Below are 16,824 nucleotides of genomic sequence, written 5' to 3' on the forward strand. Positions count from 1 at the left end.
TCCAGCCTCTAGACTAGAAATTTTTAATAGCTATAACTGGGTCTGGCAGTTGGATGGTCTTATGTGGTTCTCTGTGAGATCCATATGTGCTTTCAAAATGCTTTAAAATTTCGTAGGTAGGTTTACTGGCAGGTGAGGTTAAAGGCTCCTGCTGCCAAGTCCAATGACCTGAATTCCATCCCACAAAGTGCCAGGAGAGAACCAACTCCTACATATATTTTTCCTGACTTTTGCACGGTGCCCTACCACATGCACGACCCCTTCCGAAACAAAATGAATAAATAAAGCTGTAATAATAAAAAAAAAGACTGTCTTAACTTTCTGTGATAGATTTATTTAAAATATTTTACTCAAAAAAGTTTGCTAAATAGATTTTTCCCCTCAATACTTAAAGAAAACGGCATCTCTGTAATAACAGAAAGGGTAACTGATCCTCCCTCATGCCAACGCAAGCAGGGTCTCCCCAGTAGAGCCACAAAGTGCAGAACGGATACGGTAAGCATGCAAGTTACGTCAGGTGGCTTCTAAGTCAGTCCGAGGAGCCCGTTCACCGGGCACCGCCCACACAGAGGTCCGGGTAAACTACAGGCACGCCAGCTCTGGCAGGGCACGCTCCAGGCTACCTAATGTTGGGCTTTATCTCTTTCTCTTCTTCTTCCTCGCTGTCGTCAACCTGTCGTATGACCAGATCGGCGGACCCGTCCTCCACAATCTCCACGTAGGACCTACTCTCCTCTTCACTCGGATGCCACCGGGAATCCTTTTCTCCACCGGAGGGGGACAGACGACGCGGCTCGGCCTCCAGGTCAACAGGGAGGCTGTCGATCCCCACTTCCACGAGGCACTCCTTGCACAGTCTGTAGCGCCTGGTTCCTTCCTGCACCACTTGCCCCGTGATGTCAGTCACGTGGCGCTTGCACTTCCTGCAGATTAGTTTGCAGGCCTGGTGGATCTGGGGAGAGATTTAAGTAGGTAGGGATGAAAATGAATTTTCCAAAGTGGCTCCGTTTGCTATTTCAGGATGTTCAAAAGCCGCGGGTTTAAACCCAAGTTAACATCCAATGATCAGAAAAGACCCCAGGAGCCGGTGATAACGGCACACCATGGACACACAGACACCAGCTTTCTCTAAACCATGGCTGCAATGGCTTTCTTACCACTGCCACCCACCTAATAATGCCACACATCCATTAACCCAACCGTATTTGACATGGAAGATAGGGAGTGGATTCTGCCCCAGAGTAAAACACCATGTGCTGTGTACTGCTCTAAAGACTTTAGCCAAAGTACTATTATTATCATCATCGTTATTATTATTGAGTATAAAGGGGGCCATGTGCATGCTGCTCTGATCGTACAGAGGACAGAAAACATCAGTTTGGCCACATCAGGTCTCTCCTTCCTCCTTGATGTGGGATCTGGGAATCGAACTTAGGTAGCTGGAGCTCATGAAGCAAGATCCTTTAACTGCTTGCTGAGTCTCGTCAGTGCCCTTTCTCTGAGGACTTTATATAGTTTAACTTACTTAGAGATTAAACACATAAACAGAAAGAAACAAAACTTATTTTATGTATTTTTTAATTTTACTAGAGGAGGAAAAACATAACCAGGAATATAAGTTTATCAATATGTCTACAAAGATTAATAGCTATTTTTGTTGACAAAAGATTGGCTGGGAAGTGGACCACACCGGGAGCGCGAGGGCTTGTGTCCTATTCCTGTCAGTATCTTCGTCATTTATTAACCAGGTATCTCAGGGCAAATTTAAACATGATAAACCTGTTTCAAGGTGTCAGTCAAAATACTGAAGAGATAAGGGGATTGTCCAGACAGACGGGAACCTGACTAGCCTAAATGCACACTGGTTTAAAAAACCAGTGCTGGGGCTGGAGAGATGGCTCAGAGGTTAAGAGTGATGGCTGCTCTTCACTAAAGGGACGGGCTAACTGACACCACGCAGAGACAAGCCAAGTCTGAGGCAGGAGGAGATATTGCAAAGTAAATGGCTTAGTCTCATCAACAATCTAGGGAGAAAGGGAGGTGTGTGTGTGGGGGGAGGGAAATTATGCCAGACCGAAAACACACTTAGGGGATTGAGCAATAAGACGGACTTGACTCTGGCTCAGAAAAAAAACAGCTATAAACAGTATTTGGCAGGAACTGTGGGGAAATAAGAACTGACCTGACCAAATTTTCCTCGGTCGTTCGGTACTTTTGGGAATTGGTTCCCTCCTTCCAGCACATGGTTCTGAGGGCTGGACTCAGGTCCTCAGGCTTAGCAGCCCTTACCTGATGAGACAGCTCGCTGGCACGTCTCTTTATATCTGTTTGCACATATGTGATTTGTTTTTATTTATGTGCACGCGTACGTGTCTCTGTGAGTATATATCACATGAGTGGGTGTCCACAACGACCAGGAGAGGGGGTCAAATCCCTTGAGGTGGAATTACAGATGGTTGTGAGCTGCCTGATCCCCTGTAAGAGTCGTATGCATTCTTTTATTTGGGGTGGGAGTGGGGTTCAGGACAGGGTTTCTCTGTGTAGCCCTGGCTGTTCTGGAACTTGCTCTGTAGCCCAAGCCCAGCTAACGGTATGAACTCTACCAACTGAGCCCCATTTTGTAATTTTTTTTTTCTTTTTTTGAGACAGGGTCTTACACTGTAGTTCGGGTTGGCCTGCACTTACTCTCTAGACCAGGCTGGCCTCCAACTCATGGTGATCCTCCTGCCTCAGCCTCATGAGAACTGGGATTAGTGGCATGAAGTACACCCAGTCCATCATTTTCCTTATTAAACCATGCATGAGGCATTGAGCGTCAAACAGCAAACTCCTTGGCACTCTCCTCATAGTCCCTGACTGGGAGGGCCTAGTGCCCTTCTTATTCCCTTTCCTTGGGGAGACTAGGGAGAAGCTGATACAGACCGGAAAGAAGTGCCCTGGAGCCAGGTCACACTCAGCCCCCAATGGAGGTCTCAGCACGGTTCAGCTATCAGTAGATGATGCCTATCTAGATAAATGGCGATTCTGACCCAACACTGAAAACATTTGTATGAGGTAACCTTGTCTCCCAGCAGAGAAATATATCAAAACTTATGAGATGTGATATGAGCTAGAGTGGAAATATAAAAAGATTTAGCACTGAAAAGTATCTCCTACCTCAGGATCTCAAAGGAGATTAAAATTATATATATATATATGCAGGTGTGATTGGCACATGCCTTTAGTACCAGGGGCAGAGTAAGGTGGACCTCTGTGAGTTCTAGACTAGTGACTGTATTTACATGTTATCTAGTATGTGCCTGTGTGTACATGTGTGTTACCGTGCACATGTGAAGGTCAGAGGGCGACTTTCAAGAATTGGTTCTCTCTCTCCCCTACGTGAGCCACTGGACTGAGCTCAGTTGTCAAGTGTGGTAGAAGTGCCTTTACCAGAACCACAGAATAACAATTGTATGTAACTTTTTGTAAGTCTAAAGCAAAAGTAGTACTTCTGGAATAATTCTTTTTAAAAAAATTCTTTATTATTAGTGTGTGTGTGTGTGTGTGTGTGTGTGTGTACATGCACCACAGCACATGTGTGAAGGTCAGAGTTGTTCCTCTGAGTTCTGGGAATCAAGTTCAGGTCACGAGGTTTAGATCATTTGGTGGCAAGGGCTTTACCCACTGAGCGCCATCTCACCGGGCCAAGAGTTGTTAATATGGTAGAGTTGTGCGAAGAGATTTTCTTCCATGAATTTAGATTTGTGGTCGTATGTGGATAGTAGATGCTGAGCATCTAGATAAAAATGGTGATTCCGACATATGTGTGTGTGAGTGTTCGTATATGTACACACGTGTGAAGGTTGCCATGCAGTGTCTTCCTCTACTGTACTCCTCATTTAAAAAATATTTATCAATTCAATTTTGTGTGTGTGTATGAGCGTTTTGCCTGCATGTATGTGCAGCATGTGTCTATCTGGTAACCACAGCATAAAAAAAAGGGTGTCAGAGGCCCTGTAATTGGAGTTACAGATGATTGTGAGCTGCCATGTGGGTGCTGGGAAGCAAACCTGGGACCTCTGGAAGAGCAGCCAGTGCTCTTGACCACTGAGCCATCTTCTCAGCCCCTCTACCTTTTTCTTTTCTTGTTGTAAAGTCTCTCACTAAACTGGAGCTCAATGGTCAGCAACACTAGCTGACCGGGGAGATCCAAGGAGCCCCCTGTCTGTGCCCCCCAGCGCTGTAATTACACGTGCAGGGCCCCCCCACCCGGATTGTTATTGTTTTTTAGGGTGGGTGCTTGGGGTCCACACTCAAGCTCTCATTTTTTGTGCGGCAAGCACTCTAGTGAGCGAGCCACCTTCCCATCCCAAGTATAGATCATTAAAGCAGTTAAGATGCACGGCTGGGCATGAGGCAGCTTGCCCAGCCTGCATGATGCAGTGTTCAATCTTCCAGTGCCAGAAGGCAAAAAAACGGGGGGGGGAGGAGGGGATGAGGGAAGGAGAGAGAGAGCAGATAAAGGCACATATTTCACAAGAAGCGAGAGGACAAAAGTTTGTATACATACTGTTCGGAAATGGCTACTCAGATGGTCCAGCCTGCTAAACCGTTTCCCACAGGCTTGGCACGGGTAGGGCCTTTCTCCCGTGTGGCAGCGCAGGTGGCGCTTGAGGTCTGCCTTCCGCTTCACCACATGTGTGCAGTATGGGCATTTGAATCGCAGCCTGGGAAGATCATCTGTCGTGAGACAGTTGGGTTAAATCACTGCAGAGATCGCAAGCAAGGATTCTGTTGGCGTAAGGAATCCAGTCTCGTGAAGGTGGAGGACAAATGACTTGAATTAGCCACACTGTCAAGTCATCCTGGGCACAGAAGCACAGCTTGAGTGCAAGGAGCGGGTAGCTTTAGACTTTCAGACTAGATTTTTTTTAAGGACTTATTTATTTTTTTTATTTTATGTGCACTGGCATTTTGCTGGCCATGTCTGTGACTGTGCCAGATCTCCAGGAACTGGAGCTACAAGCAGTTGTGAGCTGCCATGTGGGTGCTGGGAATTGAACCCAGGTCCTCTGGAAGAGCAGCCACTGCTCTTAACCTCTGAGCCGTCTCACCAGCCCCTAGATTTTAAATTTAAAAAGATATTATGAGAGTATAAAACTATACACAGAAGCCAAAAATAAAACAATTAATTTTTGTTTGGTTGGTTTTTTTTTTGAGACAGGGTTTCTCTGTGTAGCCCTGGCTGGCCTAGACTCAATTTGTAGACCAGGCTGGCCTTGAACTCACAGAGATCCATCTGCCTCTGCCTCATAAATGCTGGGATTAAAGACCACAATGCCCAACTTAAGCAATTCATTTGTTTCTAAATTTTATTTACTTTGGTGTTCTGCCTTCATAGATATCTGTGTGAGGGTGTCAGATCTCCTATAACGGTAATGATAGTTGTGAGCTGCCATGTGGGTGCTGGGAATTGAACTCAGGACCTCTGGAAGAGCAAGCAGTGCTCTTAACCTCTGAGCCATCTCTCCAGCCCCTCTCCAGCCCCCTTAAAAGATATTGTTAAAGATTATATTTATTTACATATTTTGTTTGTGGTACGTGTATGTTCCGTGTTGGTACACACGTGTGCCACACTGAGAGTGTAGAAGTCAGGAAAACTTACAGCACCCATCTGGTTCTCTCCTTCCACCATGCCGTCCCAGGCTTTGAATTCAGGTCGTCAGGCTTGGTGGCCAGGGCCTTTACCTGCTGATTCCTCTCGCCAACTGCTTGTTTTGTTCTTCAGGCCAGGGTCTGGCTGGCCCAGCACCCAGCGTGAGCACCCTGCCTCCCCCTTAGTGCTGGATCACAGGTACGTGCTACCACGCCTCGGTGTAAAAGAACTTACTTCCATCCCAGGCAGATCTTCTAGAGCCTTGCCCGATTTCTATATACACTTGCTAATGTTTCTGTGGTGGTGGTGGTGGTGGTGGGGATAGAATCCAGAGCTAAGTCGTGCAAAACTGTGTCGCCACCACAAGGCACCCTCAGGCCATTTTTTTCTTTTGCTTCTTTTCAAATGGATGTGTGTGTGTGTGTGTGCGCGCGTGTGCGTGTAATACATGTGTATATGTGTGTGTATGTTCGGAGTACTCTATTAAATATACTCAGCATTATAGTTTGAATTAAACATTTTAAATTCATGTTCTATGAAATAAATATGAGTTAAAAAAAAATGTAAGGGGCCGGAGAGATGGCTCAGCAGTCTGAGAGCAACTGCTGCTCTCCTGGGCGGGGGGCCTCAGTACACTTCCCAGCCCCCATTTGCTCACAACCATCTGTAATTCCAGGTCCAGGATAGCCAATACATTTCTCTGGCCTCTCTGGGTATCACCTATACATGCTCAAACACACACATACACACACACACACACACACACACACACACACACACACACACGTAGAAATAAATCTCCTTTTAGAAGTCACTTGGTTTAACTGCCGTGGCATCTAAAATTGAGGGCACTTGGGACACGGGAGGGTCTCGGGCTCTTTTGTGGTACCTGGAAAGACCCCGGATGTGGCGTCGGAGCCCTGGCCGTACTGGAAGGCGGCGGCGGCGTCCACCTCAGCCTCGACCTGTGCTTGCTCTTCACGCGGGGAAACACGGCTGGCGGGGTCGGGCGTCCGCGCGTCTCCTTTGCGGGACCTGAGAGGAACAAGCTGAGGCTGCGCCAGCCTCAGATGCCTGGGCTTCTTCACCGAGTCCTTCCTTTGCTCGGGCTGCGCCGGGGGCTGGTGGGAGGCCGGGTGGTAGGCGTACTTGCTCCACGCCTTCCCGCTCGCTGTGCTCGGTCCCCGGTCTGGGCTGGGCTGAGGACGGGGAGACCCGCTGCAAAAAGAGGCGCCCTCCACCCCGTTGGGGCCGGCGTCCTTGTCTGAGAGGCTGAAGTAGCGGTCCTTTTCCTTCTCGCTGATGTCCAAGGAGGACTTGATGAAAGTCTTACACACGCTGATGACGTCGGTCATCTGGAGGAAGCTGGCGGCCGACATCACTTCTATCACGTTCTGGCCGGTCAGGGAGAGCTTGCCCGAGTAGACGAAGTCCAGGATGACGGTGAAGGTGTCCGGGGAGAAGGCCTGGAAGGTGGCGGTGGTGGGCGGGCTGGTCTCCTTGGAGTGGTGAGAGAGCAGCATTTTGAAGTAGCCGCTGCTGGCGAACAGCACGTTGCGGTGCGCTTTGAAGACCTTCCCCTCCACGAGGATGCTGCAGTCGCAGAACACGTCCTGCCGGCGCTGCTCGTTCAGCTGCTGCAGGAGGTGAGCCTGGTGGGAGGAGATCTCCATCCTGCGGGGCAGAGGCAAGGGACCGAGAACCAAGCCCAGGGTCAGTCGGCCAAGGCAGGAACCAGAGGGCTCGGCTCCCCATCTAAACTCTAACTAGGAAACACAGTGCCCAGGGCCCCGAAGATGGCAGGTGTCCCTGCTGCCCAGAAGGCCGAGGCAGGGGGATCACAGGCCCAAGGCCTGCTGGAGCTACTGAGAGGGCTCAAGGCCAGCCTGGAAAACTCGCAAGACTGTCTCAAAATAAAAAGCAGAGAAAAGGCTAGGGGTATAGTGACATGGCAAAGTACCTGCCTTGGCTTATGGGGAAAGGCCCCGTATTGATCTCCGGCATTGCAAAAAAAAAAAAAAAAAAAAACCAAGCCAAACAAACAAAACTGGCAGGAGAGAGTTCCAGGCTACCCCGGGCTACACAGCATGACCACGTCTCCAAAGGACAAACACAAGAAAACACCAGGGCCAAGAACTAGGCAGTCCCACTTTACAAGTTTAGAAACGCAGGTTTAACAACTGCTTCCGCCAGAAAAAAATGCTGCGTATTTCCCTGTCGGTGACGAAGGAATAAAATTACGAAAAAGTCAGAGAAGAGGACAAAAGACCAGAAGGTTTGACTTGAAAGACGACGGACGGTGGAGAGTCCAGGCTGGTCCCTGAGGAGCGCCGGCAGATGCTCATTAGCATCATGGTCTCAGTTTCTCTTAGCAGGGACTTTGCTTTCCATCAGGACCACCTGCCCAGGGACTAGCACTGCCCACAATAGGTTGGGCCCTTCTACATCAAGCATTAATCAAGAAAATGTCCCACAGACACGCTTATAGGCCAGCCTAATGATAGCAGTTCCTCAAAAGAGGATCGCAACTATTTGTAACTCCAGTTCCGGAGACTCTGATGCCTCCTTCTGGCCATCTCGAGTACTGCATGCACATGGTGAACGGCACATACATTCTGCAAACCCTTGGATACACAGACAATTAAAACAGCTTTTTCTTTCTTTTTCTCCGTGTCCTGGCTGTCCTGGAGCTTGCTCTGTAGACCAGGTTGGCTTCAAACTCAGAGATCTGCCTGCCTCTGCCTCCCGAGTGCTGGGATTGAAGCCGTGCACCACCACTGTCCAGCTTACATAAAATGAATATTAAAATAAACATATTTAAAGCTAATTTTCCATCAGGGAGATTTTTGTTTGTTTGTCTAAGTTTCAGGGAAAATTGCTCTCCAGGCAGTTTGTTAAGTTGAAAGTGGGTATCTGTGTTGGTAAGAGTTGCCACTGGTGTGCAAGCTATATAGACATACAAGCTATGTACCGGGAAGCAGGAGGATACTTAGCATTAAAAGTAAAGTGGGAAATCATCTTCTTGGGCACGCACCTTTAATCTGGGGTTTAAGCACTGGGGAAGGCAGAAGCAGGTGAATCTCTGTGAGTTAAAGACCAGTTTGGTCCTCAAAGTCCAGGACAGCCAACGCTATACGGAGAAACCCTGTCTCCAAAAACAACAACAACAACAAAAAGAGTTTCAAGAGAGAATTAATAGTGAGTTGATGGGTTGCACACTCTCATACGTCCCTGCAATAAATTATCTGTCTGGAATATACAGAACGGCTTCTGTTTCCTGCATAGGATTGTTAGTATATCATCTTGGTTCCAGGAAATAAACCCTCCGTAATAGAATCTGGGGGTTCACTTGCCAACTGTTTGAGCTGAAATAGACCTATGACTTCGGTGCCAATGAAAAAGTGGAATATGGAGATGAGTGCCACGTGGTGGCACGGTGGCTGCTGAGCTCGTACCTGCCTCTGCATCCTGAAGGCCAGGCTGTTCCCCCCAGCAGCCATGAGGCAACGATGGGGATTCCGGGCGGGGAAAGGACAGGCTCCAGGCCTCTTTAGACTCTTAGCCCGACCTACTGGAGAAGTAATGCTCACCCTAAGGGATTTTCCTCATACAGCCAGAGGTGGAGACTTGGGGGTGGGGGGTGGGGAGAAGGGGAGCACGACAGGGAAGACCAGATAACCAAGCATGCATGGATCGCAAAATGACAAAGGAAGTTATTTCACACCTTGACCAAATAAATGTCCTCTGTAACAAGCATCAATTTGTTGTGAAGGAGAAGGACCTGGGAACTTGAAATGAGAACTCCGGAACAGATTCAGATCATCCGAGAACCTTGTACCTCTCAAGTCCCTTGAGTTCCCCACATACCGGGAAAGTAGCACCTCATTCCTCCTCTTCCATTCCCCTCCTATGGTCCAGAGAGCTCAGGTGGGCCTCAATTTCAGGACCCTTCGGCCTCATCCTCCCAAGCGCTAGGCTATAGGGAGGTGGCACAATGTCTAGTTCTTCTCTTTTTCTCAGATACAGGGATGCGGTGATTTGAGTAAGTATGGCCCCCTTAGGCCCATATATTTGGATGTTTAGTCATCAGGGACTATTTGAAAAGAATTAGAAAGATTAGGAGGTGTGGCCTTGTTGAAGGAAGTGTGTCACTGGGGGGTTTGGAGGACTGGGTCATAAGGTTTCAAAAGCCCACACGGGGCCCTTGTCTGTCTGTCTCTCTGTCTGTCTCTGCTTGCAGATCAGGACATAGCTCTCAACTACTTCTCCAGCACCGTGCTCCCCACCACAAAGATAATGGACTAGACCCCTAAAACTGAAAAGTCCTTAATTAAATTTCTCTTATAAGAGTTGCCTTGGTTGTGGCGTCTCTTCACAGCAATAGAACCGTGACTAAGACAAAAGTTGATACCAGGGGGCGGGTGCTGCCGTGACAGTCCTGACCATGCTGCTTGCTGGCACATTGTGGACTTTGGATTAAAGCAGCTGAAGGCTTTAAGCGGGATTTAATGGGCCGCACCAGTGGGAGCATGGAAGACAGCGGTGCCCAGAGCGATGTAAATCATAGTGGCCAGCTCAAGATGTTTCAGGGGGGAAGAATATTAGTAAGTGGCTCAGCCACCACTTTTGTGACACTTTGGCAGAGAATTTAACTATTTTTTTTTTTTGCCCTTGTCCTAAAAATCTGCCTGAGGCTAAACTGAAGAGTTTTGGATTACAGGAGTTGGTAGAAATTTCAAGACAGCCTAGCACTGACTTTGTCGTGAGGTTGTTGTTGTGTGGTAGTTGTCCTATGAGAATCACTTATTTTATTATTATTATTTTTTCAAGACAGGGTTTCTCTGTGCAGCCTTGGTTGTCCTGGACTCGCTTTGTAGACCAGGCTGGCCTGGAACTCATGTCGATCCACCTACCTCTGCCTCCTTCCAGTGCTGGGATTAAAGGCATGCACCACCACGCCATGCTTGATAAACATTCTTATGCAGATCTACAGTGAGAAAGAGCAAGCTGGACAAAGAGAAATACAAAATGTACGGTGTGCACAGGAAAGGAGCACCAGGAAGCAGACTGGAGATAAGTCCAGGGTTCAAGGAAATAAAAAGTGTCAAGAAAAGCCTGTTGCTAAGTGGAAAAAAGGAGTTGTGGACTTCAGGGTGAGCCCTCACCCGGCTAAGGTTCCAACCTGTGAACAGGAATTAAAGGAAACCTTAAACAGCAGAGGAAGCCATAGACAACAGAAAGCTGGAGAAGGGGGCCAAGTTCCAGCCCCAGCAAGCAACAGAGCTCGGCAGCTTCACCACATGGTTCTGGCTTTAGAGTCAAGGATTTAAGAAAGGGGTTGTGGAGTCAGGGCTGCTGAGGTCAGGCGTGTGTCAAGGTGTGTCCCTGTACGGAGGCTCAGAGAGGCCACGGAATGAAGGTGCGAAGGCGAAGCTGGGATTGCCTTGGAGATCCCAAAATGTTGGAGATGCCAGAGCCGTGGGAGACCTGCCAAAGAGAGCTGTGGATGAGGTGTGGAACCAGCCCAAGAGTCAACAAAGCTGAAAGGAGTTGGAGGTCTGAAGAGCGCTTTGACATCAGACAGAGGGGTGCAGAATTTGGAGTTTAACCCAGCTGGATTCCAGACTAGCTCTGGTCCAGAATTTCCTCACTATGCTCCCTGTTCTCCCTTTCGGAACGGTAATGCGTTTATATTCTGTGCAGCTGTATGTCGGAAGTTTGTGATTTGCCTTTTGCTTTTACGTGAGGTTACAGTTAGGAGATTGCCTTGAGTCTCAGAAGACTTTGGAGTTTGAAATAGTGTTGAAACAAGAAAAGGACTTTTGAAGTTGGATTGAATGCATTTTGCATTCTGATATGGCAACAAGCCTTTGGGGGCCGGGGAGCGGAACGTGGTGGTTTCTGTAAGAACGGGCCCCATAGGCTAAGATAAGGGGTGGCTGCCATTCCCAACTTGCCTTTAAACAGCTTGTGGTTCCTGGCCTGAGACACTCATCCGTACTCCCCTCACCACTCCAGCACCAATGGACCATATTCAGGGCCACAGAACCTTTTCCAAGGGGATAAATCCTACTCCAGCACAGGAGGAAACAAAGAGAGTGTCAGATTTCACTAAATGCCCTTGGCTTAAACCTAGAAATATTTTTGGTAACGACCTCTAAGGGATACACTGTTTAAATAGGATGAATTCATTGCCCCAGAGGCAGTTGCCAGATCCTGGACATAAAGTGTTAGGCCTGAGCACCTCGGAGCAAAATGTGTTTCTCTGCCTGACTGCAACTTGGACTCAGGAGTAAATTATTTCCAAATAAGTTAAAATGCCAGAATGTCTGACAGAATGTGGAAGAAACCCAAATGAGTTAGCTGCCATTATGACTCCATCAGAGAAGATACCCTGAAAAACTGCGTGTTAGCCAACAGGATACGGTGTGCACTAAAAGCCCTGGAAAGAGGGGGGGGGAGAGAATTGAGCAATATATGACCTCATCTTTTTTTCCAAAACTGTGACTCTCAGGTCTTGAAGTCACAGGCAGGGGCTACAGCTCAGCGGTGGAGTCCTCGGCCACCATGCCCTGTGGTCTGCCTCCAACACCGAATACAGAAGAAGAAGGAAGGGAGGAAGGGAGAGGTGGAAGGAGGGAAAGTCATGCAGCATGACATGCCTGTAATCCCAGTGCTGGAGGGGAAGGACAGGGCATTCTTGGGGCTTGTTAGTTTCAAGTTCCAGGTTTGGCAAGACTCGGTCTCAAAAAATAAGGTGGGGGACAAACTTAGTGGTGCACATCTTTAATCCCAGCGCTTGAAAGGAAGAGGCAGGTGGATCTCTCTAAGTTCGAGGCCAGCCTGATCTCCGTAAAGAGTTCCAGGCCAGGAGAGTTCCAGGGCTGGAGAGATGGCCCAGAGGTTAAGAGCACTGGCAGTCCTTCCAAAGGTGCTGGGTTCAATTCCCAGGACCCATGTGGTGGCTCATGACCGTCGATAAGAGGATCTGATGCCCTCTTCTGTCTTAGGCATACATGCAAACAAAACAAAAAGACTACATAGTGAGACTGTCTTAAAATAACAGTAAGTCAATACTGGGGAAAGTGACTGTGGAAAACATTTTATATCAACCTCTGGCCTTCACACACATGTGCACACACATGTACATATATACACACAGGAACATATACACATACACAGAAGGAGGGAAGGAAAGAGTAAGGCTGAGGCTACCTAGTTCAGGGGCCCAGATTACCAGGGAAGAGCCCTGGTTCCGTCTCCAGCACCAAGGAAACGAGCGAGGAAAACACAAAGCAAAACTGAAAGCAGCGGTGGAATTTGCAGTCACTTTTTACATTCAATCTGCACAACTTTTGTGCCCTGCCTCTACAGAGATCTTAGCTTTCAAGGTACCAATGCCCACCCCTTAGAAATACTGACTAGTCCCATTAAAGTGGATTGTGACTAAGAAGAATTTTCTGTGTCCTTCTGGGGGAGGAGCTCCTTTATTTGCATATTGTGAGCTAGCCTGGGAGACTTGCATCGCTGGCAGAGCAATGTCCTATTACCCATGAGAGCTTGTACCCGATTGTCAGATTGACGTAATTGTCTAGTGCTTAAAGTCGGGGTGTACGTGCAGCTCAATGCAGGGTAAAGGTCCTAGGTTACCAGGTGCAGTGTTAGGAGAGGGTGTGTTTAGTCCCAACCATGTGTTTAGTGGAGTCCCGGGCCACTAAATCATTCCCTATGATTGCCTGACCCAACTCCATGGGGAACTTTCAAATGTCCAGCCTAAATTCCTAAGTGTAGATTCTTAATCACTTTCCCCAGTATTGAGTTACTGCTATTTTGAGACAGAGTCTCCCTATATAGTTTTGGGGTTTTTTTTTTAAGATTTATTTATACATAGGAGTGTTTTATTTGCATGCATGCCTAAGACAGAAGAGGGCATCAGATCCTCTTACCGATGGTTGCGAACCACGGAGTGGGAACTGGGAATTAGAACTCAGGACCCTTGGAAGAGCAGCCAGTGCTCTTAACCTCTGAACCATCTCTCCAGCCCACTCACCATGTAGTCGTGGGTGGCCTGGAACTCTTTATGGAGATCAGGCTGGCCTCAAACTTAAGAGAGACCCTGCTGCCTCTTCCTCTCCTTCTTAAAATGCTTCAGTGTTCTCTGGAATGATCCGATTATTTACTTTCCATGTCACTACAGAAGGAAGATCACAGGGAGGCAGAGATGGCTCCCCAGTGTCATTCAGGTCCCGGGACCCACATCAGGCAGCTCATGTCCACCTGCAACTCGAGCTCAGGGGATCCAGCGCCCTCTTCTGGCCTCTGCAAGCACTGTGCTCACGTGCATGTGCGGTCACCTCCCCCCGTATATACATATCTATATAATTAAAAATGTTTTCAGAAAGGAACTCATACTGGAGTTATAGTTCCTGTTGCTGTGACAAAATAGACTGCCAAGCCAGGTGGTGGTAGCACACACCTTTGATCCTGGCAGAGGCAGGTGGATCTATGAGTTCGAGGCCAGCCTGGACTACAGAGTGAGTTCCAGGACAGTCAGGGCTACACAGAGAAACCCTGTCTTGGAAAAACTAAATAATAAATAAATAAATAAATAAATAAATAAATAAATAAATAAATAGATAAATAGATAAATAGATAAATAGATAAATAGATAAATAGATAAATGATGATGATGGTGACGATACTGACATAAGCAGCTTAAGCAAGAGAGTTTATTTTGCCCATAGCTTGAGGGTCCAGCTCATCATGGTGAGGACATCCTGGCATGGGAGCTTGAGGCAGCTGATCATCGTATCTACAGGGAAGAAGACAGAGAACCAGGGATGCTCCTGCTCAGCTAACCCCTTCCTCTTCCTGGCCAGGACCCAAGCCAGGAGAACGATGCCTCCTCCTCCTTTAGGCTGGGTCTTCTGCACATCAAATAACTTAACCTGGATGAGTTCTCCTAGGTGTGCCTGCAGGACTCAGCATCCTTTGGGACCTGGTTCTAGCCAGATCTGTCTGCTCATTTCGTACTTCCTCTCCCTCCCTATTCTTGTTATTCATCCATTTTTCATTTTAGATTTATTTATTGTTTATACAACATTCTGTCTGCACACCAGATCTCACTATGGTTGTGAGCCACCATGGGGTTGCTGGGAATTGAACTCAGGACATTTGGAAGAACAGCCAGTGTTCTTGACCTCTGAGCCATCTCTCCAACCCGTATTTTTGTTTTTTTAAGACAGGGTTTCTCTAGCGCTGCCCGTTCTTGAACTCACAGAGAGCCGCCTGCCTCTGCCTCCAAGGGCTAGGATTAAAAGTGTGTGCCATCACCACACCCAGCAAGGAGAACTTTTTTCAGAGGGCAACAGTTAATGCAGAGACTAATAAGTATCAAAGTGCCGAGAGGAAGTGATTATGAATACTCAGCCCTCGACGACGGGACATCTAACCAACCCTACCTCAAGGCTCAGGAAAAAGGGGAGAGACAAGTGTAAGAGCAAGCACATGGGGAAGAGTGAGCCAAAATGCTGTCCTTTGGACATGCAACGGCTGCTGTATACAGGAACTCACAGCAGCTGCGAGTTCATGAAAAGCGCAGAACCAGGCCGGTCAAATTCAAGCATGGATGAGAGGCTCCTGAGGCCCAGTGTTAGCTGAGGAGTCCCCGACAGTTGATGAGGGCTGGTGGGGGAGGGAGAGCTGGTTTTTCTTTGTAGTTTTGGCCACCAATTGGTTGTCCACTATCTGATGAGTGCCCTCACAGGCGGGTGCACATGGACAACCCTACTGGACCCAGTGGGTTATGAAGAAGACATGGAGGGGGAGAAGGAGGACATGAACTTGGGAGGGGGACATGCCGGAGAAGTTAGAGATGGGGAGTCGGTAGTGATACGATCTCAATACCTCATACACATACATGGAATTCTCAAAAAAAATATCATATATATTAAAGATTTATTTATTATTTCTATAGTATTCTGCCTGCACATGAGAAGAGGGCACCAGATCTCATTACAGATGGTTGGGAGCCACCATGTGGTTTGTGGGAATTGAACTCAGGACCTTTGGAAGAACTGCCAGTTTTCTTAACCACTAAGCCATCTCTCCAGCCTCTCCCCGCCCCCAAAAAAATTATATTAAAAATCTGACAAGTGGGGACTGGAGAGATGGCTCAGAGGTTAAGAGCACTGGCTGCTCTTCCAGGGAACCCAGGTTCAATTCCCAGCACCCACATGACAGATCACAGCTGTCTGTAACTCTAGTTCTAGGAAATCCTATACCCTCATACAGACAGACATGCAGGCAAAACACCGACACGTGTAAAATAAAAATAAAGAAAACAAACCTGGCAGGAAGTTGGGGGTTTGGGAGACAGCTAGTGTGTGACGTATCCACCACCCCAGAATGAGGACGTAAGCTCTGACCCCCTACATAAGTCCTAAAGTGATAGCGTGCATATACAGTCCTGATGAGAATGAGACATAAAAGTGTGTTAGGCATTTTAGGGACTGGAGAAGTCTAAAGCGCCCTTGGTTCTGCCCTGACCAGAAGGCCCTGGGATAGCCTTCTCCCTTATGGTCACCTTGGACCCCTGGAAATGTGACAAAGGGAATCACCAGTTTTGTCCCTACTTAGGATTTAAAATACACTATTAAAAAAAATAGGGCTGTCATTTTTTTTTTTTTTTGAGGCCCACTAAAAGAAAAACTATTTGCTCTGAGTCAAAAGAACGGGATCTGAGTGGCCTTGGTGGAAATACGACAGTCTCATCTGCTCTGAAGATTGGAATATTGTGCACTATTGCCTCTTACCCTGAGTTAATCCGCTAGACTACTCATTACCTGGGGAGGAGATCATTTCCTCAGGAAAGCAGATTCACCTGAAGACTAGCTAAACAGATGGGGGGAATAATTATCCCCTTAATGAGATCATGGGCTTACCCTTCCCAGAAGCCACACTCTTGATGTAGTGGATTGCCGAGCACCACCACACAGCACTGCTAAGCCTGCCTGTTTAATGCCAATCTTCTGTCTATCTTCTTTCCACCCACCCATCCACGTAGGTACATATATATATATATATATGTGTGTGTGTGTGTGTGTGTGTGTGTGTGTACTGTCTCTGTACCCACTCTGTATTATCTATCTATCTATCTATCTATCTATCTATCTATCTATCTATCTATC

At 47.6% G+C, this 16,824-nt stretch overlaps 1 protein-coding gene across 1 annotated transcript in view; it reads right to left on the reverse strand.

The window, feature by feature from the left end:
- Window positions 1-353: 353 nt before the first annotated feature.
- The window catches only part of Zbtb8a (zinc finger and BTB domain containing 8A), an 18,702-nt gene continuing 2,231 nt past the window's right edge, over window positions 354-16,824 (reverse strand). Inside the window, exons 2-4 of the mRNA XM_055611370.1 lie at window positions 6,525-7,309; window positions 4,550-4,719; window positions 354-952 (exon numbers count right to left, since the gene is read on the reverse strand). Of these exons, the coding sequence (XP_055467345.1) occupies window positions 620-952; window positions 4,550-4,719; window positions 6,525-7,308 (1,287 nt within the window). The 5' untranslated portion in view covers window position 7,309 and the 3' untranslated portion in view covers window positions 354-619. The remainder of the gene's footprint in view (window positions 953-4,549; window positions 4,720-6,524; window positions 7,310-16,824) is intronic.

This window comes from Psammomys obesus, unplaced genomic scaffold (assembly GCF_907164565.1).
Source record: "Psammomys obesus unplaced genomic scaffold, mPsaObe1.curated_primary_1811, whole genome shotgun sequence".
Taxonomy (NCBI): domain Eukaryota; kingdom Metazoa; phylum Chordata; class Mammalia; order Rodentia; family Muridae; genus Psammomys; species Psammomys obesus.